The 27795-nt window shown below is 42.3% G+C and overlaps 1 protein-coding gene and 1 long non-coding RNA gene across 13 annotated transcripts in view; one reads left to right on the top strand and one right to left on the bottom strand.

Moving 5' to 3' along the window:
- Positions 1 to 3058: 3058 nt before the first annotated feature.
- On the bottom strand, positions 3059 to 7073 carry LOC102554073 (uncharacterized). 2 transcript variants are annotated; one of them, XR_005492334.2, is made up of 3 exons: positions 6839 to 7073; positions 4469 to 4743; positions 3059 to 3568 (listed from the first exon to the last, which is right to left on the bottom strand). It is a non-coding gene; the product is annotated as an uncharacterized LOC102554073 (long non-coding RNA). The 2 variants fall into 2 exon arrangements; XR_359049.5 differs by having other exon boundaries at positions 6404 to 7059.
- The window catches only part of Dnm3 (dynamin 3), a 478966-nt gene continuing 457965 nt past the window's right edge, over positions 6795 to 27795 (top strand). For 10 of the 11 annotated variants that reach the window (XM_063272014.1, XM_063272015.1, XM_006250141.5 and 7 more), the window contains exon 1: positions 6923 to 7083. In XM_063272014.1, the coding sequence (XP_063128084.1) occupies positions 6923 to 7083 (161 nt within the window). Of the gene's footprint in view, positions 7084 to 27795 lie in introns of all 11 variants that reach the window. The other variant, NM_138538.2, reaches the window with a different exon arrangement.

Below are 27795 nucleotides of genomic sequence, written 5' to 3'. Positions count from 1 at the left end.
AGGTATGGAGTCTGTCTTGTGGCAGGGGCCTTAAATCAAATCAGACATCAGCTGGTTATTCCCACAAGTTCTGTGTCACCATTGCCCTAGCATATTTTGCAGGCAGGACAGATTGTCAGTCAAGGTTTTGTGGCTGTGGTTAGTGTCCACATTTCTCTTTCAGTAGCCCACTGAGTTCCTTCCTGGACCAAAGAGACTAGAACATAGAGGTGAGATGAAGCAACCTTTGGATATATGCCCATGCATGGTATAGCTGGGTCTTGAGTTAGATCAGCCCCCAACTTTCTAGGAACTGGTGTAGCTATAGTGGCTACACAAAATTGGACTCTTACTAGCAATGGTGGTGTGTTCTCCTACTTCATGCCCCTCACCAGCATGAGCTGTTGCTTGTGTGGTTGATTTTTATAATTCTGACAGGATAACATGGACTCTCAAAGGTAGTTTTGATTTGCATGTCCCCGATGGCTAAGGATGTTGAACATTTCTTAAGTGTTTCTCAGCCATTTGAGAATTCTGTTTAGATCTGTACCCCATTTTTAATTGAGTTATTTGTTTTTTTGATAACTAGTTTTTCATGATTTTAAAATGTATTTTGATTATTAGACAATTATCAGATGTAGACATGGTAAAAGTCGATAGGCTACCACTTTGTCTGGATGACAGTGTTTTTAGCCTTGCAGAAGCTTTTTAAGTCCCATTTACTGAACTTAGTGTCCTCCCAATGAGTGATCTGTTCAGAAAGTCACCTCTCGTGCCAACACATTCAAGGCTATTCCCCACTTTCTCGGGTTCAGTCTGTCTGGTTTTGTATTGATGTCTTTGATCCACTTGGACTTGAGTTTTGTGCAGGGTGATAGATATGGATTTATTTGCATTCATCTACATGCAGACATTCAGTTTGATCAACTGCACTTGCTGAAGATGCTTGCTTTTTCCCCAGTGTGTTTCTGGCTCCTTTATAAAAAAATGAGATGTTCATATGTGTTTAGATTTATGTTTAAATTTTCAATTAGATTCAGTTGATTAATGTATCTGTTTTTATGCCAATATCAGATATTATATCATACTATTATACCATATTGTATTATTATACTATACCCCCATAATACAACTTGAAATCAAGGATGATGATAGCTCCAGCAGTTTTTTCTAAAAGATTGTTTTAGCCATCCTGTTATTGCTGTTTAAATTTGACTTTATCATCCAATATTCTATTTTTTCATCTATGGTGACTGAAAGTTTGGCTGGGTATAGTCTGGGCTGGCAACTGTGCTTTCTTAGAGTCTGTAGCACATCTGCCCAGGACCTCCTGGCTTTTAGAGTCTCTATTGAGAAGTCAGGTTTAATTCTAATAGGTTTGCCTTTATATGTTACTTGGTCATTTTCCCTTACAGTGTTTAATATTCTTTCTTTGTTCTGTAGGTTCAGTGTTTTGATTATTCTGTGGCAAGGGACTTTCTTTTCTGGTTCAATATATTTGGTGTTCTGTATGTTCTTATACCTTTATCAGATTGGCACTGCCTTCTTCAGGTTAGGAAAGTTTTCTTTTATGATTTTGTTGAAGATTATTTTCTGGGTCTTTGAACTGGGTTTCTTTTCTTTCCTCAGTTTCTATTATTGTTATCTTTGGTCTTTTCACAGTGTCCCAGAGTTCATGGAGTCTTTGGGTCAGGAGTTTTTTGGTTTAACATTTTTTTCGATTTAACATTTTCTTCTATTGTGTCTTTAACTCTCTTCAATCTTCTATATTCTGTTGGTAGTGCTTGACGTTGACGTTCTTGTTCAAATTCCTAAAGTTTTCATTTCCAGAATTCCCTTAGTTTGTGTTTTCTTTATTGCTTCTTTTTCCGTTTTCAGGTCCTGAAAGTGTATTATTCATTTCCATCAACTGTTTGTGTTTTCTTGGCTTTCTTTAAGAGATTTATTCGTTTCCTCCAATTGTTGGTGTTTTCCTGGATTTCTTTGAGGGATTTATTCACTTCTTCTTTAAGCCTCTCCACCATCTTCGTGCAGTTAGTTTCAAGGTCTTTGTCTGTCCTTCAGCTGTGTTGGAATATTCAGGGCCTGCTGATAGCTGGCTTTACTGGAGACATATTGTCCTGGCTGTTATTGATTTTGTCTTTATGCTGGTGTCTAGGCATCTGGGTTTGGCATGATTCTATATCTAAGTGGTGATTTATGGATTTGTCTTCGTTGTTTAGGTGTTTTGTTTCTTGGTTTCTGTTTCCTTTTTGGATGTTTGGAGAGTGTGATGCCTTTGTGTTGCCTTGTAGGATTTCTTTTGGACTTGATAGTAGTGGTCCCTGAGGGTTCCAGATAAAATGCATTTCTGGCTAATGGGTGACATTAGGGATAGAGATAGGCTAGGGCTCCAAAGGGGTTCAAAGGAGGGAGAAGAGAGCTTTTTCTGTTTTGTTTTGCTTTTTAAAATCAGAATTGTCTTATTTTGCCTCCTTGGACTGAGGAGAGACAGAGAAGAGAAGTCGCCCAAGAGGCTCTGTTAAAGCTCTGGGGATGAGACCAGGGTTTAGATCTAGGGAACAGAAAGAGAATGGAAAAAAATCTACGAATTGGCAGGAGTGGTCTGTGGGTTAGTAGGGAGTGCTTGCTGCTGTTGGGGGCTGGGATCAAGTATCAAATAGGAAAAGGAAGGTTAGAAGGGAATTCACAGGAGATGGGGGCAGGGGACAGGGAAGGCTGCCAAGGGTATGCTGCTGGGATGGGGATGAGATTGGGGTATTGAGTCTGGGAAAAAAGAGAAGAGAAGGTTGGCCTTCAGCTGACCTAGTTTCCTGGTGGGCATGACCTCTGGTTTAGCAGGGGTGCCTGCTAGAGTTGGGGGCTGAGAATAGTGAGGATGGAGTTGGGCTTAGGAGGGCATGATCTCCAGCATCCACAGGGAGATATGGGCAGGGGAAATGGAGAATGCAGTTGGTATTCTGTTATATCACTAGGAAGGAGACTGAGGGACTGGGTCTGGAGAGAGATTCACTTAACATTTTAGTCATCTTTCTGTGTCCTTGAAAATGTCATAAATATAATTTAAATATAAATAATATAAATTTTAGTATAAATTTTAATATAATTTTATAGCTTCAAACAGTCACAGATACAGACCCCCCCCTCCATATATAGTATTTATAAGGAGGTCAATTCAACAATTCAATTGTAAATTGTGAAGATATAACTCAACAAGTGAGATTTAAAGCACGGAACAGCTTTCCTTTCAAAGTAGTCCTCGGTGATTCCAGATCAACACAGGGAGACCTGCTTGGCAGAAGGAAACATGGACAGTGTGCTAAATCACACATGTGAGACACAGACTGTTCTTCCTGACCTTGCTTTCTCGGTGCTTTAAGCTTGCCCACCACTGTTCTCTGCTCTGCATACGTGTCAATTTGACCATGTTTTGAGGAGACTTCTGGTGAGTATCCATCTGTCAGATCTCAAATAAACAGAAGCCATTGTAGCAGGAGCCTGGAGGGGTTCCTTCACAGTTATTTTGATGTCTGGCAGTAGATGAGGAACATGGGGTAGGGAGTCCATACCTTCTTACTAGCCCGAGAAGCTGAAGGAGAGAAAGGATGATGTCAGTACCACAGAGAATGACTGCAGCTTCGAGAGTCTGCCTGTTTAAATTGCTCATCGTGTTTAACAAGCTTGAAAAGGCCTCTGCAGTGAGTCTGATTTTCAGAAAGGTCTAAGACCTGCTCAAGGGGAAGGAAAAAACCTTTGGAGAAAGAAGAGGCCAAATAGATCCTAAATAGTATTTGGAGCAGTAATACTATTACCCAGCTATTAAATTCATACCATGGCAAATGCTTACAATTTTGGTTTAGCTCTGCCTCATAAAAATGTATTCAATGTTGTGCTGGGCACTATGGGAAATAAATAAGATATGATTTTGCAATAATGTGGTGGATTTTTAAGAACGTGAATTTGTAAACTCATATATTCAAGTCTGTGATTTTTGGGAGTTTGCATATTTTTTCCTAGTCATATTTTCATTACTGAAAATTTTTTTCCTCAGGGCATGTTTTCATCCTGCAGCACATTTAATATATATATGTCTGTGTACATACGTATATATTTATTATTTATAGATTTAATTCTGGAAATAGCCAGGCTATGTGGAACTAAGTCCTATAAACAAGGCAGGCGATGAAAATGGAGAAAATTCTGTTTATCTAAAATGAAGTGTGACTGTGTCTCACGGAGTGTGACTTTTCTTGGGGGGGGGTGCCATATCAGTTTTAAAAGAGTTCTTTTCCGTTTGTGTGGCATTCTTTCATTAAGGTCATCTCTTAGAGTGACCAAGAAGTAAAATACACACTTATATATCAGTGTTCTTACGGACTTATCAAGTCCTAATTTCTTACACACAGAAGCCGAAAAAGGCTTTGGACCTTTAGGAACTACCAGGAAAGTGGTGGCAACATAAATGTGAGAGCCAGGGAGAGGAACCTACCATCTGTCACTGGGATTGGGGCAGGGTTGAGGTGACTGCATGATATGTTCAAGGAACTGGACACTGAGCAGACTCCCCTCCTCAGCTGTCATGTAGATTGGAAAGGTAGACGCTGGTTTTCTGTGGCATTGTCCCATCTGCTTTTCCATTTCATCTTCCTGTTTCCTATGTGTTTTGCCTGGATTAACTTATGAGTAGACATCTTTACCTCTGAAGGATTTGGCTATTTCTGTGTGGGTTAAGATTCTCTTGCCACCACATTACTGCAGAATAATCTGGAAAGGGGAAGAAAAGAAGTAAAGCAGTTGGCAAGAGTAATTCTGAGTGACTTCTTGAACTAAGTGAACAAGACTGATTAGAGGTTTCAATAGTTGATATATTTTCTTTCTAATATACAATAGCATCATCCTCTCCTACATTAGAGCCCAAAAGACTTTGGACATGGGCTAGTGTACTCAACTTTATACAGCATATAATGGTGTGCAGGAAGAACCCAGCAAGGACCATGTCTTCTCAGAAGTTATCTATGGCCCTCTGCAGATGGAGTCATTACCCTCTGATTTCCATCAGGGGTTCCTTTAAATAAATCCTACATCTGTAGTAAGCTTGAGTTGTATAACAAAATGCCATTGTGTGCATAGCTTTAAAAGACATTTTTATCCAGTGTTCTCAGGGCTAGGAAGTTTAAGGTCAAGATGTCTGCTAATCTGTCCTGGGGAGGGCCATCTTTAGGCTTGGAAGATGGCTGCCTTCATATGGCAAATGGGACTGGGTCTCTGGTGTCTTTTATTACGGGAACACTCACTTTTTCAGACTGGAGTTCCACTATTATGACTTCATTTAACCACAATCATTTTCCTTTGACTTTGGAAGGCTACAACTTGTAATGGTTAATATTGACTTTTAACCTGGCAGGATCTAGAATCACCATGGAAACAAACCTCTGGGTGTGTCTTTAAGAGATTATTTAGATTAGGTTAGTTAAGGTGCCACTATTCCACATGTTGGGATTTCTGACTGCATAGGAAGGACAAAGGCAGCCGATGACCAGCATTTGTTTCTCTCTGCCTTCTGACTACAGATGCAATATGGACAGCCTCCACCCACTTCTGCCATAGACTTTCTTGCCACCAGCTCCTGGAAAATAGTTGCCTAGAGAAATATTTCCTCAGAGTCAGTGCACAGAGGGTTTGCTGCAGCAGTGGTCCAAAGTTTCCATTCCAAACTGGCAGCAAAACATGGCACTATACCTCATGTGGTACTGGTTTTGCAGGCATGAAAATTGCAAGATTGACTTAGTCATGAGGTCATGTACCACATCATGTAGGGATGCATGTAGGGAATGTGAGGCAGGGTGTCCCTTCACTATTGTCCTAGAGGGGCAATAGTGTGAAGGTGATGCCTAAGTTACAGGAAAGACCCCAGGATGCTGGAGATGTAACCTATTTTCCTATGCAGGCTCTAGCCTTTATGTTACTTAGAGCCATTGGACAATCATCAGATGGAGGATGTTCGAGACCAGTAAGTACTGTACACTAAATCCCGAGAGGTGTCAGTATTCAAAATGCACAGGAAAGAGGGAAGGAGGTGAAGAAGCATGGCCATTTATCTCTGTGTCTCCATCACCGAACGCAGAATCTTCTCTGTGCTAAGTTTAACGGATCGAGTGCAGACTGCATGTTATTGCCAATCTCTTTGTCCTGTCCAGGAGCTAAAAGGACAGCTAGCTCAGGCAAGGAATCCCAAAAGCCAGAATAAGTATGGCAGACTACAGGAAGTTCAAGGAACTACACTTTAGCTTACAGAAGGAGGAGTGGGACCGGCTAGTAATGGGAGTATTTTAGTAAAGGTCAGATAACCCAGTTCTCCAATGGAGGTTTTGGAGTCAGGGTGAAAGGCGAAATTTCCTTTTGGGAAATGTATTCTGGTGCGTACAACGATGGCAGTGGTGCATGGTGAAGCTGATGTCAACGTGCTGTTAACTGATGGTAGACGGTAGTGCTTTCCGCTGGGCTTCGTCTGTGTGGTGTAGCTCCTTCAAAAGGGACAGAGTCCCTGTTGGGTGTGATTTTGGCTATTCCTTGACCAAGTGCAGTACTCTGCCCTTTAGCCTGGGCGGTGGCATCTGGCCAAGCTGGGAGGCAGTGCATATGCGCCCCCCTAAGCCAGTAGGCTTGGAAACTCTAGGGAGGAGCAGGCGAGGGGCGTGGTGTGGGCGTGACCGTCTCAGGCCCAGGCCACGCCTCCTTCGCCTTTCTCGGCTGCGCAAGCGCGCTGTGGGCTGTGAGCTGTCAGGAGCCTAGCAGCGGGTGGCAGGGATCGGACGACGGTGCCGGGACTCAGCGGTGTGAGCCCCGCGCATCAACAAACCGGACAAGTGCTGCGAGGCCCGGGCTGCCTGCCAGGTCGCTGAGTCGCGCAGGGACCTGTGGGGCAGTTGGCCGCACAGGCAAGATGGGGAACCGGGAGATGGAAGAACTGATCCCTCTGGTGAACCGTCTGCAGGACGCTTTCTCGGCTCTGGGACAGAGCTGTCTGCTGGAGCTGCCACAGATCGCCGTGGTGGGCGGCCAGAGCGCCGGCAAGAGCTCAGTGCTCGAGAACTTCGTGGGCAGGTGAGCACACCAGGAGCGCGGTGGGGGCGCGTCCGTGGGGGAGCCCCGTGCTTCAGGCCGTTGGAACGGTGTGGGCAGCCGGAGGGTGGACTAGAGGCTGCAGCGGATTGGGGGCAGAGCAGAAGTGTCCCTGGAGCGGGCGGGGTCCTTCTTGCTCTGGACATCCTTCGTCCCTGCATTCTCTACCCGGTGGTGACCCCCTGTCTGCCTTTCATCCTGCCATACAAAGCCATTTCCTCCCCACCCTCGGTGGGGGAGTCGGGGTACGCCCTGGGATCCACTTCCCTCGCTGGCTTGGTGCGCGCCAGCCCCTGGCAGCCTGGAAGCGCAGCTCGGTGCTTTCCAGTCCCCAGCTCTCTTTCTCTGGCTCAACATCCCTTTCCTTTCCCTGTCACTCTCCCGGAGGCTCTCAGTTCGGCTGTGGGGATGTACCCCTCCTCCTTGGTCCCTCCTACCTCCCCATCCCCTGGCCCTGGCTCTCAGATCTTCTCAGCTGTCTACTGTTTGAGACAGTCATCGCCTGCCCTGAGCAGGGGAGGCGGGGTGTGTGAACCCAGAAATCCCTGTGGTGAAGGCTTATCCTGGGAAGCTCGCCTACCATTTGCCCTGGGAGCCGAAGAATAAACGGTGGTGTGTTTGAGTGTGCACCCATTTACTGCTCAGGCATGACCGGAAACCTGAGACCTCCAGGGGTGACCCATGGACTTGCGATGTTCGGGTGCCTGCACCATCATTCCTGCACCATCTCAGAACTGACCAGCATCTTTCTCGCACTCTCTCTACGCCCCCTCCCCCCAGCATCCCCTTGCGTTCCTTAAGCTCTTATTTATCCAGCAGGTCTTCAAGCTAACATCCAGAATCCAAATTGTAGTTATAGCTTCATGTCTCCCACTTAAAGGAAAAAAAAAAAAAAACAAAGAATTGTTATTGTTTTAAGTCTGGAATCAACGTTTTTCTTTTCAGTGAGCAATCCAGGAAGGATTAAGTTACCTTAATGGCCTTGAGTGAGGAGTGCATCATGAAAGCTGGAATCTGTTTCCCAGTAGTAAACCAGGTGGAAGGTGCAGCAATGGAAACGGTGGGCTGGAGGGGGCAATCCGAGATAGCACTTCATTCTTTATTTGGTTGGTGAGCAGCTTGTGATGCGGCGGGTTCTCGCTGCGGTTCTCCACCCCCTCCTCTCTTTTTGTTATTGCTTGGCAGAGTGTAAACTGTACCGCCGATCGGCTCATCCCCACAATTTTGGGTGTGAGCATTGTAAAGTGCGTTTTTCCTCTTTCTCAGAGGATGCTCCATCTCTCAGGAGATACTCTTCATTTTCCTCGCATCGGTGTGAACTAGAAAGATAAAACCGTGTAATTGCTGGCCATTGGCAGCCACCCTTGCGTAGTTAGTTCCCTTGATCATGTCTCCTTGGTTTTACAATTAATTTTGGCTCGGTAGGAAAGGAAATAGCAAAATATTTTGCATACGTCATCTCAGAGCTCTGGTCTCAGGCAAGAAGTTATTTAATGCTACTCATTCTTAAGGATTAGAATTATATTTCAAACGCAACAGCCATGTTTTTAAGCATCTTCCTTACAATTTACTTGGATGAGCACAGATTTGAGCACACTTTGTTCAGAGCCTTTGAATCCAATGTAAAGTGTATGCACGAATCGCAGCTCTGGCCTCCAGGTTTGCAAATCGGAACAATCTTCTTAATGGTATAGTGAAAGTGTGTACACTTCCTCTCATTAGGTATATTTTTCTGTAATGAGAATAAAATAGAGGCACAGGATTTAATTCTGAGCATTCTTCCATAATGAAAAAATAGGGACTATAAAAATCGGAGCACTTAATCAGAATGTGTTAGCAATTTCTCCTACTTTATAAAGTTTTACCAGTAAGGATGATAAGAAAATAATGGACATAGAAGAAGAATATACCCATTTAGTAAGCACATAAAACCTTTACTAGCTGCAGAGTAGCCCTGTCTAGCACAACTTAAATAGTACGGAGGAAACTTAATTAGAAGAAGGTCATTTGACTTCAATAAAGATTTCGGTCATTGAATGATTGAGGAATCTAATTTCTAATTATAACTCAACCTTTGGGGAAGGGAAAAAAATCCTTCATTTTCAGAAGTGAATCAGTCTAGGTTGAAAAAGAAAAGGTTTTTCGTGTTTCAGTGGAATCTTTTAACTTTTATTGAGCAGGAACTTTATACAATATAAAGTTCTTTAAAATGCAGTCTTTCGCCTCTGCTCATAGCCGCTCTCATGTTAAAGCTTGACCAATGGCATAGTGACCAGGTACAGTCGAGCACTGGGATCTTCACTTGTGTAAACTGTTGTGTTCACTTACTGATTTATTTACCACTTAACACTCCACCTTTAGTAGCTGACCACATCTTTCCATCAAAAGTAGTTTGCCTATATGGTTTCTTCTTTAAATACCATTGGATGTATCTGGATGAGAACGTGTTTATTTAACTAACTGTAAAACCAGTTTTCGGGTGACAAGTTTGTTGTGAATAAAATGTGTCATGAATGAACTGCTTGTTTGTGATCTTCTTGCTGAAGCGATGGATTTGCATATTAATGTGATATAGTGTGAGTAGCTAGATTGTTTGGATTGCTCAAGGCGAGCCTATATGCTGGCAGCGAGAAGCCGCTGATGGTCTAATACACAAAGTACATCCCATGGATTGAAGGAAGACGGGTTCATGACCAGACTCTCATCTGTCCATTGGTCTGGATGTAAATGGAAGAATTAAATGTATTCCGCTGCTTTCTTATTTGTGCATTTATATGAACGTTCTTGCTTTCCCAGTTGAACTCAGGGCCTTGTGCTCCACCACTCAGCCACATTCCCAACTCATTTTCTAGCCCCCCACCCCCATCCTAGTCTTGAATCACCTGACTCCTAGGCAGGCGTTGAACTTGTGATTGTCTTCTCTCAGCTGCTGTTGTAGCTGGGATTACAGGCCTCAGTCACCTGTCCACATAGAAAAGATTTTGAGGCCTGGCTCTAAATTTTGTATATTTAGAAATGATAAAAAGCAATGGCTAATATTTACTGAGTGATTGCTATATCTTGGATACTATCTTGGGTCCTTTTATCTGGTTAATCTCATTTATCCTCATAAAACTCTGAAGAGGTAGGCAATACTTATTCATTTCATTTTACCTAATAGTAAATTAAAATGTAATGAGCTCCAACAAGTCACTTGTGGCTAATTTGAGTTAATATAAAAAAAAAAACTTCAGTTCAACCTGAGGTGTTTGAACTCCTTAATCCAATCTTCAAAACCCATGTTGCCGTACCACCCTTCCACATGGAGGTTTATCAGTTGTTTTGGTTAATACTTGTAGCATCTTTCTTTTTGGTCTTCTAACTCTGGGCACTATATTGATAATTTTATTTCCATTATGTTGCGTTCAACTACTGTCTTAAAAGCACTAATGAAAAGATACACGTTTTTATTTATGAGGCATTCCTGAAGATAGCTATGACGTGTAATTGCTTCTGTAAGTGTGTGTTTAGAGTACACATAACTTATTAATCGAGGTGCTAAGTGAAAACCGCACAAGCTGCTAATGTGCAAATGCTTTTTAATGATACACTCGTTAGCAGCATTAGTTGCTCAATGCTAATTATATAGGCAGAAGATTTCATGTTATTTTATCTCAGTCTGAATAGTAAACAGACCCCCAATTCTGAATAAGTAGAAAAGATTTTGTAGTTAATGGAAACCAGATAAAAGAATTTTTAGAACACTGACTGTACTGATGGGAGTCTATTTCAGTGTGAAATATCTCAATGATATTTAGTTATTTATGAGGTTTCCGAAGATGTTGGCTATCTTGTTTGAGGGGGAACTGAGTCATTTGGGGATGATGTTGGATATGATCAGAGAATTAAACCAAAAGTTTAAGACAGGGACTAACCAACTGAACTCCTTTGATAGATTTCATGAACATATTCCAAAGAGAGTAAGCGTCCTCTAATTGTGAACAAGACTAAAACTTATTAAGCCAGAGTAGGCTTGTATCGGGGAGAAGGATTTTGTTAAAATATAAGTTATTGGTCTTAAAAAAAATGACTTCTAAGATTATAGCTATTAGGTTAATGGTTGCTAACAATTAAAATGCGATAACTATTGAAAATTATGCTTAGAAATCCCCAAGGAACTATTCAGTAAAATATGAAAAATGTGAACTGTTCTTTATCTAATGAGTTGGTGGAACCTGAAATTATGAAGACATTTGTGCTGAATCAGCATTATATAATGCCTTTTAAGGTTATCACAGGTTCACAGTTAGTAGGATCTATTCACCACAAACAACATCCTTTATTTAAATACCAGTAATGGCTGAAAAGAAATATGGCTCAGTGATCTGGTTTCCACTGAATATCTTTGCTTTGGTTTTACTTATGATTAACCAATATTTTAAAAGATGTTCTTAATGTTTTAAAGAATGAAGTTGAGGGACTGAGAAGATAGTTCAACGATGAAGAATTCTTGCTATGAAGCCCTCCCCATATAGTATTAGGCATGGCCTTAGGTGACTGTAACCCCAGAAACAGGTGGATCCCAGGAACTTGCTAGCCAGCCAACCTAGTCAGAACAACAGCATCAGGTTTAGTGAGAGATGCCATCTCGAAAAACAAGATGGACAGCAATAGGAGAAGACACCAGACATCTTGCCTTCCTCTGGCATGCACCCACAATACTTGTCCGACCAACCGCAAACCACCTCCTCTACACCACAACTAAAAATGTTGGGCAGGCAAGTCTTCCATAATCTCAGAGGGATGGAAACAGTATTAGGCACATTAGAAAGTAGGGTGTTGGGCTCTCTATCAATGAGATACAATAATATTTATGTATTATGCTTTCTATTGCTGTAACAAAATGGTGGAGACTGGGTAATTTTATAAAGAAATAAGGTTTATTTGGCTCAATGGTTTTAGAGGCTGGAACCTCAAACAGCACTGTATGGTTCTGGTGAAGGCCTCTTGGTGGGAGTGTGTGGGAAAGAGGTACGGGTCTCATGGCGAAGTGGGAGGCCTAAGAGACAAAGAGAATGGGGGATGTTCCTGTATAACAACCATCTGGAGAATTTATTGCAGTCCCACAGATGTGCATCAATTACTCCAGAGATCAAAGACCCCAACCATCTCAATTATCCTTCCCAAGGTCTCTTAAAAGTTCTCTGACCCCCTACCACTGCCGTTGCAAGTCAAGCTTCTCAGACAAACCCTAACCACAACAGAGCAGCACAGGACTTTCCGTAGACCTCACCCTTTGCTGTGGCTATTCTTTTTTTTTTTTTTTTTTTTTGGTTCTTTTTTTTTTTCGGAGCTGGGGACCGAACCCAGGGCCTTGCGCTTCCTAGGCAAGCGCTCTACCACTGAGCTAAATCCTCAACCCCGTGGCTATTCTTAAGTAGAGTGAAATCATGAGGTTTTACTTCTTATGATGGTCTTATTTATTTTTAAGGGGACGAAAGGCAGGCAGGAAAAGGGAACTTTTCCCTCTCCTACGAGGGTCAGATTAAGGGAGCTGAAAGATAGTGTACTGTATAGAATAATCTAATTGAATATTCTATATTAAAATCTTAAACATTCAATTTTATATATGATAGAGTTCTTCCATTTCCCCATCTAAGTCTACTTTGCCTTGTCCCCTGTTATCAACACTGATGTAAAAACCACATACAATTATGACATACTACACGCTTCAATATTTTTAAAGCAAAGGGCAGAGCAACATTCATATATGCCTGGACTCTTTGACAGAGTCCCCACATCTCTCAGTTCTCAAGGTTTTCACATACAAATGCCCATGGGGATAAAACTCAGAGACAGAAAGGAAGGTTATTTGTTTAGACTGCATGGTTAGTAAGCAGCCAAACCTTGACTTAACCTTGGACAAGACTCTTATTGGTATCCCTGAGAAACAGAGAAGTAACATTAATGAACATCTATTGAATTCTAGGCTTAGTGGGCATATTAAACATCCAGAAGCTGATGTGTGTGTATATGGGGGCATATAAAACACCCATAATCATATATATGTGTGTGTGTGTGTGTGTGTGTGTGTGTGTGTGTGTGTTATGTATACAGAACAGTCAAGCTCACCAGAAGCCTCAGCAGGGAAAGGGATGTGCTCTGTCAGCTGAATGACCTGGCTATCCATGGAATCTACATAAATCTGTTCTCTATCACACAGTACCCAGGCACATGTACCCTCCCATTAGTAATTAGTAATTAAAATAAGAAAACTGACAGAATAATACGAGGCCATAATCTTCCAGTGAATATATAAGATAAAGACTGTTAAACACACTGTCAACTAGCTGAGATAAAAATTTGTAGCATATTCCTTTTTAAAATAAAACAGCCCTCCCCAAGCTGCAGCTCTGAAACCGATCTCTGCTTTAAGTGGAAAGCAGACAATATGTGGGTTACCAGTGTCATTTTAGCTCAAGGCTGAAGTATCAATGTCGAGGCAAGGAGGTGGTGATCTGTGTCTCGGTGTCCAGCTTGACAACAAGCTATTGAATTTAGGCTGTCTTTTTAATCACAGAGAGATACTGTACATTGAAGAGGGAAAGAGGAAAAATAATACTGGAGAGATTAGAAATATAACTGAGGGTCAATGGGAGTCACATGCACAGCATGCGCGAGTGCACGCTCGTGTGCGCGCACACACACACACAGACACACAGACACACACACAGACACACACACAGACACACACACACACACACACACACACACACACACACACACACAGACATACACTCTTCCAAGCCACTAATTCTGAAGAGGAATTCTATTTTCTTATTTTAAAATGAAGCACTCAGTTAAAGTTTTGAAATAAATTTGATCCAAACTGTCAGAGAAATTTTTCTATGGAAAACCTAAAAACATTGTCTTGTTCAGAACGTAAGGGAGGGAAAAGAAGAGGTTGGCTTTAAGTAGTGTATATTGCTGGATGGGGTGGCCTTTAATTCCAGCACTCCAGAGGCAGAGGCAGGTGGATGTAAGTTTGGGGGCAGCCTAGTCTTCATACGAAGTTCCAGACTAGCCAGAAGTACAGAGTGAGACGGTGTCTTAATATATAAATTTAAAAAAAAGTGTATTTTTCAGAAACCATTGTCAACAAACGAGGGTGGTTATAAATAGTGCACTAACAGCACTTTGCACACGAATGGCTGTGAATAGTCTTAACTTTTCTTCGTTTACCAGAAGCAAGGACTTTGGTATCATACGCGACTGATGTGAGAAACCTCCCTCTGCTTTAATTTACACTTATTTCCTGGAGTTAGGATTCAGAGAATCCAAGGGATTTGTCCAAGGTCAGGAAAAGTCAGAGAGCTGGCTTTGGAACTCGATGTTCAGAACTGTAGCCTTGGGTTGGGTTTCATTGTGTGCCCTCCCTCCTCCTATTGTTTTCGAGAGCCTCCCTCTTACCCCCACCCTGCCTTCCCACTCCTTGTGGTATTGGACCAGACCTTCTTGACACTTCCCTCAATTACTCCCCTTGGTAGCACTGACAGTACATTGTTTTTTGTTTTTTTGTTTTTTTCTTCTTGTCCATATAGGATGGTAGATGGAGGCAGGGAGTAGGGTTTCTCTCAGATTTAGACCAGAAAATTCTCTGAGAGGGTAACCCCCTGAGTAAATTATGAGATTCAGAAGGTCCAAATGATACACTAGAGGTATTGTCTAGGTGGGCAGCTAGAAAGCTGAGCCTGTCATCATCAGTGACTTCCCAAACCAAGGCGGGCTTCTGAAGAATTGTATATAAATAAACAATAGGACCGAAAGGTCACTCCTTCAAGAAAGGGATGAGTTTTTAGGTTAGAAACAAATGCGTTTGTGTGGCAAATATTCATCCTTCGGTGCACCTGGTCCATATTCTTGCTTTTGTTGTATTTGCATTCGTCAAGTGGACTGAGAGGCATTAAGGGCAATCAATAGCATTGTTTGTTATTTCAATCGCCAGTTTTAAATAATTTTCAATACTGCTTCAAGTCTTTCACGTTGGAGAGAGATCTCTATTTCCAGGTCCTGGAAGGGTCCATCGCTGATTCCTTCTGACGGTGTCATGTCTCTGCTTTAAGGAAACGACAGAGATGTGGGTTGCATATTTAGGCATAATAGAAATAGGGTTTCTGAAGCACCCCCTTCGTCTATTGTTTCAGCACTCTGGAATAAAAACAAAGATAGATACACTTAAGTAAGTAAATGGATGGGGGACGGTCTTAGGGTTACCATTGCTCGAACAAAACACCAGGACTAAAGCAACTTGGGGAAGAAAGGGTTTATTTGGTTTACATGTCAACAGTATTGTTCACCATCAAAGGAAGTCAGGGCAGGAATTCAAACAGGGAGGGAACCTGGAGACAGGAGCTGCTGCGGAGGCCATGGAGGGTGCTGCTTACTTTGTTCCCTGTGGCTTACTTAGCCTGCTCTCTTACAGGGATAGCACCACCAACAATGAGCTGAGCCTCCCTCGTCCACCACTGCTTTAAAGAAAACGATCTACAGGTTTTGCCTACGGCCTAATCTTATGGAGGATTTTCCTAACTTGAGGTTTCCCCTCTCAGATGACTTTAGCTTGTGTTCAAATTGGCATAAAACCACCCAGCACAGTGACTAATCTTTCTTATGGTTTGTGGTGTTTGCTTAGACACCTCTGGAGAGCAGCTCTTGGAAAGGAGTCGTGCCATTATGGTGATAGGACTTGTGCTTGGCTGACTGGAGTAGGTGTCCCATCTCTGACGTTCACTAGTATAGTACGAGAGCTAGCTTCTTTGGGCTTTAGTTTACACATTGACTTCATATTTGTCACTCACATGTGCATGTATGTGCGTGCATGACTGCGTGATTTCTAAGATGGTGTCTTGTATCTGGCCCAAAGATACATTCAATAAAAGATGGTACTTTGCTTAAATCTTTTATTTAGGCTAGATGTTTTTTGAGTATTAAAAAAGTAAGCCTAGAATGGTTGGGAAGCTGAGGCAGGGGGTTTTCCATGAGTTTCATGTGCCTGGGTAAAATGGTGAATTCCATCCAGGCCAGTGTGAGACATTGTTCCGGATCTAGATCAAAACAAACTAAAAATAAATAAACCAAAACCAAAACCAAAACCAAAACCAAAACCAAAACCAAAACCAAAACCAAAACCAAAACCAAAACCAAAACCAAATCAAGCCAACAAAAAACCAACCCATCCTAAAGAAAATATAGGAGTGACAATCTGTAGCTGTAATCTGGTGTGTGTGTGTGTGTGTGTGTTACAAAATTACAGTTCTATCAAAGTGCACTTTCAAAAAGACTAACTTAGTGCACATTTGTGACTTCCTGAGAGAAAGGCTTGCTCATACTGAGCAGTATTACAATGTAACCGCTTTCTTTCAACAGATACAAACCCAGAAACTGAATGTAGATTATTTCTCTCTTCCAGAAGTTTCAAAGCACTTTTTTGTTTATTAATTCATTAATCTCTACACGTTCCCTGAGAGAGTAGTAAATCATATTTTGCTAATTTAATTTATAAATGAAAAGTGTTAAGTGGAAAAAAAGTGAAGCGACACACAAGGAGTCTCCAGGTGAATCCCGGAGACTATGAATGCAATAGAAACAGAAATAATCGAATGAATTTTGCAGACATTCTTAGCCATTCTAGAGGATACATTTTTAATCACTTTAAAAGTTATTTTGTTGCGGCTCCGTTTCAAGGATTCCAACTTGATTCATAGAAACAACTGTTGTATTCAATAAAACTGGGGTGCCTGATGCCATTGCCTTGGAAGAGGAACTTCAGATGGGACCTGATTTGTTATTTACCCAATGTGTCCACTTACCTGTGGAAGCTCCAGGGGAATATTGAAAAAGTTTTACCAGGCCACAAGCTTGACAGAATTGCAACCTCTATATTTGGGCTATGAGCAACATGTTTGGACCCGTAGCAAAAGATTTTTGCTGGTCAGCATTTAAAATGTGCTTATTATTTGTACCAATTGACCTTTCCTAAAATAAGGTATTGAGTGATGTCATTAAATGTACTCCTGTGCCAGAATTTGATTAGTCTGTAAGGAATTTAGAAGGATCAGGGGCCAAAACACCTAGCACAATACTTGTATACACAACCAAAACTCCAAGAACTAAGAACACTCTAGACTTTCTATGGTGTATTCCTTCAGTCATTTCAAACACCGCAGGGCTTCTCTTGTTTTCTACCTGCTCACTCTTTCCATCTCCCACACTTACACCAGAAGACATCAGGTTTGCTTAGCCATTATTCTTTTTTTTTTTAAAACTAAGTCTTGCAATGATTATTTAATGTCTCTGTCTTATTTTGTGCTGTTTTGGGAAACCTCCATTTGAAAATCAACTTTGTTACAGAAGCACATATCTTCAATAATGTCTCCAGACAAAAAGCCTCATAGTTAATTTAATGTTTGCTCTCAGGTGCAACCTGACAGGGAGGGCCTGAACAAGAAAGGAGAGGAGGCTATTAAATAGTTTTAGTAATATGTTGCCTTTGTCTTGTGCAGAACATGTAGAGTATGCTCTTTAATTTAGTAAATATTTGTAAATACATTGTTGTAGCTAACCACTTCATTACAATTTCTGAAATTCTTGTGTTTTCCAGACCTATCTGAGGTCTTCCAACTTGTTTGAATTATGGTTTTCCCCTTCTCTTTCCCTTCTCTTGCAAAAAAGTAAAAGTGGGATCTGTTAGTGAACTGAGCAGAAATATTTTATACGCCTTTTGAGCTATGTAACTTAATAATTGGATACTTGATCATTTGTTTTATTACATAATCGATAAAATGGTGATGTGTATTAATGTTAGTTCAACCATATATTTATACTGTCTGGGAATGTGTGGTTATAGTTCTTTGGGGAAATAGTTTGTCAGTGTTCACCAGCTTGTAAAAACTTAGTGCGAGAGCTTCAACATCTAAATAAATGATGAAACGCAAAAAAAAAATTTGTGTGTGCATGTGTGTGTATGCATGTGCATGTGTGTGTATGTATGTGCATGTATGTGTGTTGGTACTCACACCACAAAGGGCACAGAGGACAACTTGTGCACTTGGTTCTCTTTTTCCACCATGTGGTTCCCAGAGAGTTCCAACTCAGGTTGTAAGGGTTGGCAGAAAACTTCTTGTTGACCAGGAAATAGGTTTAAGGGAGGCATCTGATTCTATTATATGAAGCGCACCATTTTTAGAGTGTATTTTTTTTTTTTTTGGTTTGGAAATGTTAGTTCTCTCTCTCTCTCTCTCTCTCTCTCTCTCTCTCTCTCTCTCTCTCTCTCTCAGCGTCTATCTTTCTAGTCCTGCCAGAAGTCTGCTGTGAGAATTAGGAGCATTTGTGGATTTGGTTTATACTGGTGGCAGGCACTTCCTGGGTTTATGTTGAAGAAATGTCCCAGGTAAGGTTAGGTAGCATGCTGGTGTCCTCTATTGCTGCCCTGTCTTCCTCAGGGCCTACCTCCTGTGTCCTTGTGCCTATGTCACTGCAGAGTTCACACTGTGTGATTGGTTCCCTGTTGATTTTCCATTATTTGCAGCTTCCTGTATACCTGTTGTTTTTTATAACGTGATGCTGGCACATAGCAGGAACTAAATGAGTGTATTAGCTACATGATCCTTTACAGGCCATTTATATAAGCTAAATATACTTCTCATTCACAAAAAAAATGGTCATGAGTGGGTGAAGGGAGCATGGGACGAGATCAGAGCTTTTTAAAGAATGGTTTGAGTAGCGGTCCATTGCTGTGAGATCATGTCCTGGTGAAGGCAACCTACGGGAGAAAAACGGGCTTGCTTTGGGTTACAGCTTGATCCATTATGGCGGAGAAGCCATGGCAACAGGAGCTTTGGAAGCTGGTCACAATGTTACTACAGCTTAGCTAGACTTTTGCTTTTTATGCAGCCGAGTACCCAAGCCCAGGGAGCCCTGTTTTCTTCTTCTAGGGTGGATCTGCCCACAGTAGATAAAGCCATCAAGATGATTCCCTCCTCTGTGTACCTGGAGGCTTGTCTCCTAGGTAACTCCAGATCCTGTTGACAATAAACTTTGGCAACAAAGGTTACAATCTATTAGTGGGCCATGGTGTCTAAGTAGTTGGTTGTGGTAGCCTTAAATAAGGCACTCCGTTACATCTCAGGTAGCATTGACAGATATTTGTAAACACAGGCTAGGCAGCACTAGCCTTTACTCTGGTTCTTCTTAAAGCTGTTGAACGCATCTGTACCATTTTAAAGCTAATACCCATCTAGTCCTTTGTTGATTCTGCACTTAAATGGATGAATTTATCTTTTCCTTATAGTAGGCCCAATTCTCACCACTCTCCCATGTCCTATGAGAATGAATTAAGACCAAGATCATTTTACTATGTCGAAAAAGTAGAAAATGTACATAGTAATAAAATCCAGCCATTCTAAATGAATATGTAATAGAAATTGGCCTTTGCCCATTGGAGCTTCTTAATATATCTCATTTACCTTCGTGCCTGCCAGATTGCTTCTGGGCTGATGTTTTCCTTGTATGTTCACACGTGTATGTGTGTGTACATGTGGGAAGACCAAAGCTCAATATCCAATGTCTTTAAGAAATTTACTTTACATATGTGAGTACACTGTTGTTCCCTTCAGACACACCAGAAGAGGGCCTTGGATCCCATTACAGATGGAAGCTACCGTGTGGTGGCTGGGAATTGAACTTGGGACCTCTGGAAGAGCAGTCAGTGCGAAGTCCTCTCTTCAGCCCTCCGGGTCTTTCTTAATTGCTTTCCATCTTAATTACTGAACGAGGGTCTCTCCCAGGACCTAGAGCTCACTGATGTGACTGGATAGCCAATGGGCTCCAGGGTCTTGCAGTCTGCACCTCTCTAGCACTGTGTAAAGACATCTAAACTCAGTCCTTATGCTCATCTGCCACAAGCTTTCCTGGCTGACTTATTTCTCCAGCCCGGAGTTTATATTCTCATTATGTGAAATTTAATTTTGAGGGCAGAGAGAGACTTCAATAAACTCGTTTGTAGGTGGCTGACAAATACAACCACAGATTCTGTTTGAAAACTGTTAGCAGATGGGTTCGCCTGGCAGCTGAATCTCTTCCTTAAGAATCACGTATTGACTGGCAGTCAGCATGCAGAGGAATGCAAATCGATCCATTCTCATCGCCCTGTACAAAGTTCAAGTCCAAGTGGATCAAAGACCTCCACATCAAACAAGATACACTAGACCTCCACATCAAACCAGATATACTAATAGAAGAGAAAGTGGGGAAGAGCCTCGAACACATGGGGAAAATTTCCTGAACAGAATACCAGTGGCTTATGCTCTAAGATCAAGAATTGACAAATGGAACTTCATAAAATTGCAAAGCTTCTGTAAGGCAAAGGACACTGTCAATAGGACAAAATGGCAACCAACAGATTGAGGAAAGATCTTTACCAATTCTACAACTGATAGAGGGCTAATGTCCAGTATATACAAAGAGCTCAAGAAGTTAGACTCCAGAGAGCCAAATGACCCTATTTTACAAACAGGCTGCAGAGTTAAACAAAGAATTCACAGCTGAGGAATATTGAATGACTGAGAAGCACCTAAAGAAATGTTCAACATCTTTAGTCATCAGGGAAATGCAAATCAAAACAACCCTGAGATTCCACCTCACACCAGTGAGAATGGCTAAGATCAAAAACTCAGGTGACAACAGATGCTGGTGAGGATGTGGAAAAAGAGGAACACTCCTTCATTGTTGGTGGGATTGCAAACTGGTACAACCATTCTGGAAATCAGTCTGGAGGTTCCTCAGAAAATTGGACGTAGTAATACCTGAGGACCCAGATATATCACTCCTGCATACACCCAAAAGATGCTCCAACATTTAACAAGGACACATGCTCCACTATGTTCATAGCAGCCTTATTTATAATAGCCAGAAGCTGGAAAGAACCCAGATGTCCTTCAACAGAGGAATGGATACAGAAAATGTGGTACATCTACACAATGGAGTACTACTCAGCTATCATAAACAATGACTTCATGAAATTCATAGTCAAATGGATGGAACTAGACAATACCATCCTGAGTGAGGTAACCCAGTCACAAAAGAACACACATGATATGTACTCACTGATAAGTAGATATTAGCCCAAAAGCTTGGAATAACCAAGATAAAATTCATAAACCATATGAAGCTCAAGAAGAAGGAAGACCAAAGTGCAGATGCTTCAGTCCTTCTTAGAAGGGGGAATAAAAATACTCACAGTAGGAAATATGGAGACCATGTGTGGAGCAGAGACTGAAGGTAAGGCCATCCAGAGACTGCCCCACCTGGGGGATCCATCCTGTATACAGCCACCAAACCAGACAATATTGTGGATGCCAAGAAGTGCTTGCTGACAGGAGCCTGATATAGCTGTCTCCTGAATGGCTTTGCAAGAGCCTGACAAATACAGAGGCAGATGCTTGCAGCCCACCATTGAACCGAAAATGGGATCCCCAATGGAGGAGTTAGAGAAAGGACTGAAGTAGCTGAGGGGGTTTGCAACCCCATAAGAAGAACAACAATATCAGCCAACCAGAAACGCCCCCCTCCCCCAGAGCTCCCAGGGACTAAACCACCATCCCAAGAGAACACAGGGATGGATCTATGGCTCCGCCCGCATGTGTAGCAGAGGATAGACATGTTGGAGGGCCATCAATGGGAGGAGAGGCCCTTGGTCCTGTCAAGGCTTGATGCCCCAGTGTAGGGGAATGTCAGGGTGGGGAGGTGGGGTGAGAATGGTTGGGTGGGTGAGGAAACATCCTCACAGAAACAGGGTAGGGAGGATGGGATAGTGGATTTCTGGAGGGGAAACGGGGAAAGGGAATAGCATTTAAAATGTAAATTAAAAAATTCAATAAAAGGAAAAAGAAGAATCATATTTTGAGAGTTCAGTGCATGTCAGAATGGCGGGAGGCTCTGTGGGTATAGAGTTACCTCTTCAGAAGTTCAGTACCCAGTAGACTCTGATATGCATGGCACTGCTATTACTTAGGTAAACAAATGTGATGGAATATTCATTAGAGACTTGATAGGATTGAGAATCACGGAAGAGACCAGCTTCTAGGCATGCCTGAGAGATTGTTTTCAGAGACGCTTAACTCAGAAGGGAAGCGAGGCACCGTTCTATGGACCAGGGCTCCACACTGATGAAAACGAGGAGGTGAGGGGTTGTGGGCATCCATCCGTCTCCCTGTTTCCTTGCTGCAGACACAGTATGGCCTACTTCTCCATGCCCTTGCTCCCACACCTTCCTTGCCGTGATAGACTCCCAAACTATGATCAGGAATGAACCAGTCTTTCTGTCCTCTTTGCTTTTGTCAAGTGTTTTGTCCTAGAATGAAAACTATAACCAATACATACACTATCAGTCCTTGGGAGAATCAGAAAGCAGTTGTTCTTTGCAGGATGTTATGTTGCTACTAATTGAAGGAGGATCAGTCTGGTGCTGAATATCTCTTGAAGACAGAGTTGGAACAAATGGCCTAAACTTTCAGTGGATACTTCATATCTAAACTGTAAAGTATACAGTGTTTAAAATTACTATTGATGAGTACAGGGGAGCCTATAGACTTCCAGCATTCCATGTAGAATCCAAGAAAGATTTCATGAAAAGGGCTGTGATTTAAGGTGCATATCAAAAAGTATGAATCTGATAAATGAAGATGGGGTCCGAGGTACCAGTTGAGAGGGTTTTTATGGAACAGTGACCTTTCCATCCAACCCGGATGGGGACTGGTGGGGACCCGGTAGAATGAATTGGGTCCTATTTTGGGCTGCTAAAGTAAGAAACCAGTCCTTAACACAAGAAATGGTGAGACCTATGAATACTTAGGAGGGATGCTGTGGAGTCAGGTTTTAGGGAGACTGAGAGGACCACACACTGTATCATGCACAGACGAAGGAGGTATCATGGGTATTGCTGAAAAATGGCCAATATAATGGGGATGGTGTAATTTTTTCTTTACTAGTTACAGAAAAAAAGATCATTTCAGGGGCAGTCTGTGATTACTTATGTTATATGAAGAAAAATCAGAGACAGGAACCCCAAATAATTTTAAACGTTGATCGAGCCCCTGCAGGAATGTTAGTGTAATTTATTCAGATAAGTATATGTGCTGAAGGGAGGAATCCATCCTCCCTCTCCTTCCAACTAATCGAATCTCTCACTGTAGCTGGGCCCAATGGCGGAGGCCAATTAATAATCCCAGCAACTTGGGAAATAGCAGACTGGGGATTACAAATTCAGGTGAGCCTGGTTTACATAGGGAGTCAAGGCTTTTCCTGTCTCAAAAATAAAAAGAAAGAAAGAAAGAAAGAGAGAGAGAGAGAGAGAGAGAGAGAGAGAGAGAGAAAGGAAGGAAGAAAGGAAAGAAAGAAAGAGAGAGAGAGAGAAAGAAAGAAAGAAAGAAAAAAAGAAAGAAAGAAAGAAAGAAAGAGAAGAAAGAACATGGCTGGGTATATAGCTCAGTGCTCCGTTGCTTGCCTAGTACGCATGAGGTTGACCCCAGTAGTACAAGATAAATAAATATTTGACTCTATTCCATGTTCAGGGTCATCCGTGAAGCACCCCATCTGACCACCCTGGATGTGCTGATTGTGATCTCCAACAGCCTCTCCTACTCATTGTTTGGCAGTTGACTGTTTCCATCTGTTGGCTCAATATCAGTTCTAGGCCACTGAGGTGGACTGGAGACCTTTTGTTAGCATCCGGCACAGAATCTTGTATCTTGGACACTATTATTTTAGGTACTGTGATGGACTAGATGTTTGGACCCTCTAGAGCTCATATGGAAGTCAGAGTCTGTAACGTGGCTGTGTTGGAGACTGGTCCGTAAGGAAGTAATTAAGAGGTCATCATACCCAAGGGGTCTTGTGCTAAAGGGATTAGTGACCCTAAGATGGTGATTTTCAGCCTTCCTAATGCCATGATCTTTTAATACAGTTGCTCATGTTGTGCTGACCCCCAACCTTAAAATTATTTTGTCGCTTCTTATAACTAGTTTTGCTACTGTTATGAGTTGTAAGGAAAATATCTGATGGTCTTAGATGACCCATGTGAAAGGGTCATTTGCCTCCCAACCCAGGGAGTCTCAACCCACATGTTGAGAACCACTGCCTTAAATGACGAGGCATCAGAGACTCCCTTTTCTTCTATGGGCCCAAGTAGACAAGGTCCAGAAGGAAGCAGCCACCTACAGGCCAAGAAGTGTGCCTCGATCTTGCTGTTGGATTTCTAGCCTCCCTCCACAATAGTCAAGAAACAAATTAGTGTTGTTTAAGCTACTGTGCTTGTGGCATTTTGTTATGGAAGCCTGAGCAGGCTAATGCAGGCACTTAATTTTTATTGATTTTTCGCTAGTTAAATTGGTGATGTGACTTAGATGGATTGGTACTGAGAGTCAGGAGCCTGACTTTAAGGAAAAGTTCTAGTTTTTCACAAGAAAATTGGATCACGAACCCTTGCTCTTGACAAACTAAAGCCCTTAGTCTATGTTCTATAGATTCATCCCTCTCTGGCCTGAACTTCCCTCTCCTGTTTTGGATGATACAGACATACCTCTGAGTGCTTTAGCCTCTGCCTGCTTCAGTTGTTGGCTTAGCTTTATCTCTCTTTAAAGCCTCCGCACGGATTTGAGTGATAGGGGAAAATGGTACATAAAAGATGGTCCATCCTTGGGGCTGGGGATTTAGCTCAGTGGTAGAGCGCTTACCTAGGAAGCGCAAGGCCCTGGGTTCGGTCCCCAGCTCCGAAAAAAAAAAGAACCAAAAAAAAAAAAAAAAAAAAAAGATGGTCCATCCCAGGACTCCCTTCCCCAAGGCCAGTACCTATATATGTGTGTAAAATTTACCCAAGGAACTTATCATTAATGGTTCCTGGGCTTCCCCAACCCCTATGGAGGCTGGTGCACTGACTCTGGAACCAAGCCAGAGCGAGTTGTATTTTTCCAAAGCTCTCTTTGGAAGTGCTTCTGGTAAACAGCCAGATATGAGAGCTGCTAAACCACAATTTCTATAATTCTCATTGCTTCTACAGCTACACAGTGTGTCTTTTCCTCCCAATTTTTACACCAAAATGGCCCTTGTTATGGTCTGATCATGTATAGAACCCGATTTCCAAATATGTCTGTGCCTAATGATGAGTTCCTACTGATTGAGTCAAAGTGATCATCAATGACCTTCTGAACTATAGTTATGGACTGATAATGCCTTCTCTATGTGTAATCTCCCTATCTAGCCTCCACACAGTCATACATGATTGAAATGTGCTGTAGTTTAGATCTGGGGTGTCCTGGGGAGGCCCATGTATTCAGGTCTTGGTGCTATTAAAGCCTGGGTACTGTTGGTAGGATGTGAGGCCTTATAGAAGAAGCTGAGCCTTGGTGGCAAACCTTGGGTGAGGTATGTGTTAGTTACTTTCCTGTGGCTGTGATAAAACAGCATGAACAAGGCACCCTTAAAAAGACAGCACTGAACTGGGCTCATGGCTCCAGAAGGTTAGAGTCCACGATACAGGTAAGGCATGCCAGCAGGAGCAGTTGAAAGCTCACACCTTGAATTGAAAGCAGGAGTCAGAATGCATGGGAACGGAGGAAGCTTTTGCAGTCTCAAGAGCTCAATCCTGTGACACAACAAAGCCATATCTCCTAATCCTTCCCAAACAGTTCCACCAGTCGGGGAACAAACACTTGAACATATGAACCTATGGGGGTGGCAGCTTAGTTATGGTTACTATTACTGTGTTGAAACTCCATGACCAAAAGCAGCTTAGGTAGGAAAGGGTTTTTTCTTATATATCCCGAGTCATAGTGTATTGAGAGAAGCCAAAGGAAGGCAGGAACCTGGAGGCAGGAGATGAAGAGGTCATGTAGGAATTGTTACTGGCTTGTTCCTCATGGCACGCTCAGCCTCCTTTCTTATAGAACCCAGGACCACCAGTCCAGGCTGTTATCACCCACAATGGGCTGGGCCCTCCCAAATCAAACACCAGTTAAAAAAATGCTCCACAGTCTCACTCACAACCCAATCCTAAGGAGCATTTTCTTAATCAAGGTTCTCTCCTCTCAGATGACTAGAGCTCGGGCAAAGTTGACATAAAAACTAGTCAACACTGGGAGGTACTCACACTCAAACTACCACAGGCTACATTAGGACCCTCTTTTGTTTTTTTGCTTTTTTCTTTTGCTAGGATATGTTGCCTTGATACAGGTCCCCAAAGCAATGTGGACAAGTGAGCATGGACAGAAACTCTGTGTGAGCCAAGACAAACTTTTCCTCCACGGCATTGATATGTATCAGGCATTTTGTTCATAGTGGTGGAAAGCTATGAGACACAGTAAGAAAATCAAATCGTGTGACACTACTGTATTTAGATAGCAGGGTCCTTGGCATATCTTATAAGGCCTCGGGTGGCTCAGCCCTTCAAGGTCATCTGCTGGTATTTGTTGATTAGTTATACCCAGAGCACAGTCACCAGCTTCCTTGCTTTTGTTCATATGGGCCTCTTTATAGGAATAATATGATGGCTCCTGGCCAATTTCTTCTCTTCTTAACACAAATCTCTCTTTTCTCTAGAAAGCCTCAGTGGCCTCACATACCGTTTCCTAGGTAATTTGTCTCCCTCCTGGGCATCCAGAATTCTCTCTGTGTTTCTCTAACATTACCCTTATTATATTGTATCAAATTACATTTATTGCTTCTACTACTAAATTGTCAATTCCTTAAGGTCAGAATCTCAGTATTTGTTTATCTTCATTTCCAGTGCCTGGCAACTTCTAAATAAATACTGACTGAATTAACGAACAAGCAGAATGGAGAGGTTTCATGCTGTATGACACTTGACTTCTTTGCAATGCATGATTCAGTCATTTGGGCATTCCATGAGCTTCAGTCCCTGTCTTAAGATTCAGAAAGACTCGAATAAGAAAACAGGAACATGGTTTTTATTTTTTATTTTTATTTTTACATCAGGGTGCTTTCTGTCTAGCAGAGACCTTGAGTTATCAAGTATATGGGCACCAGGAATTGGCCCAGATGTCACAAGAACAGCGACTGGGATGAAGTAAGAGGAAGTAAAAGGAAGGAACAGAGATTTTCCGAGAAGCTACCATCGGGTGGCACATTAGTTGGAGGACAAGGGTTCAGCCATGAGAAGAGCGAGGAGCGGGAACTGTTTCCATCATAAGGAAAGCTATGCAGCAAGCTTCTGCAGTGTCTCAGAACTGAATGTTGGTGAAACTTAAGTCACCATGACCCCAGCCAGAGAGGTGGGAGAAACATGGCAGGGGAAGGCGGCAGAAGGACGTTAGGTAGGCTTTACTGGAGCCTGGATAGGGTGGGAGTTTATCCACAGCACCATGATAAGAACAGCAGGGAGGGTTTTAATCAGGACAATGACATAATCTGATTTACTTTCTAGAAAGAGCACACTAGGTCAGTGTTATTGAAGACAGCAGCAGCTGCGGACCCTGAGGTACCACTGCAGTTAACATGCCCAAGAAACTGGAATTGCAATTGTACGCAGTTTTAATAACTTCGTGCCTGCACTTAGAAGCAATAGATTCAATTATTGCAAAACAAGAGTGTGGTTTGGCACATCAAGCTTCTTTTCCAACTGCTGACTCCCATTTTGCAGGCAGG

The sequence above is a fragment of the Rattus norvegicus genome, chromosome 13 (assembly GCF_036323735.1).
Source record: "Rattus norvegicus strain BN/NHsdMcwi chromosome 13, GRCr8, whole genome shotgun sequence".
In the NCBI taxonomy this organism is placed as follows: Eukaryota; Metazoa; Chordata; class Mammalia; order Rodentia; family Muridae; genus Rattus; species Rattus norvegicus.
Note: the sequence above shows the minus strand (reverse complement) of the source record. Positions and strands in the feature narration are given on the sequence as shown.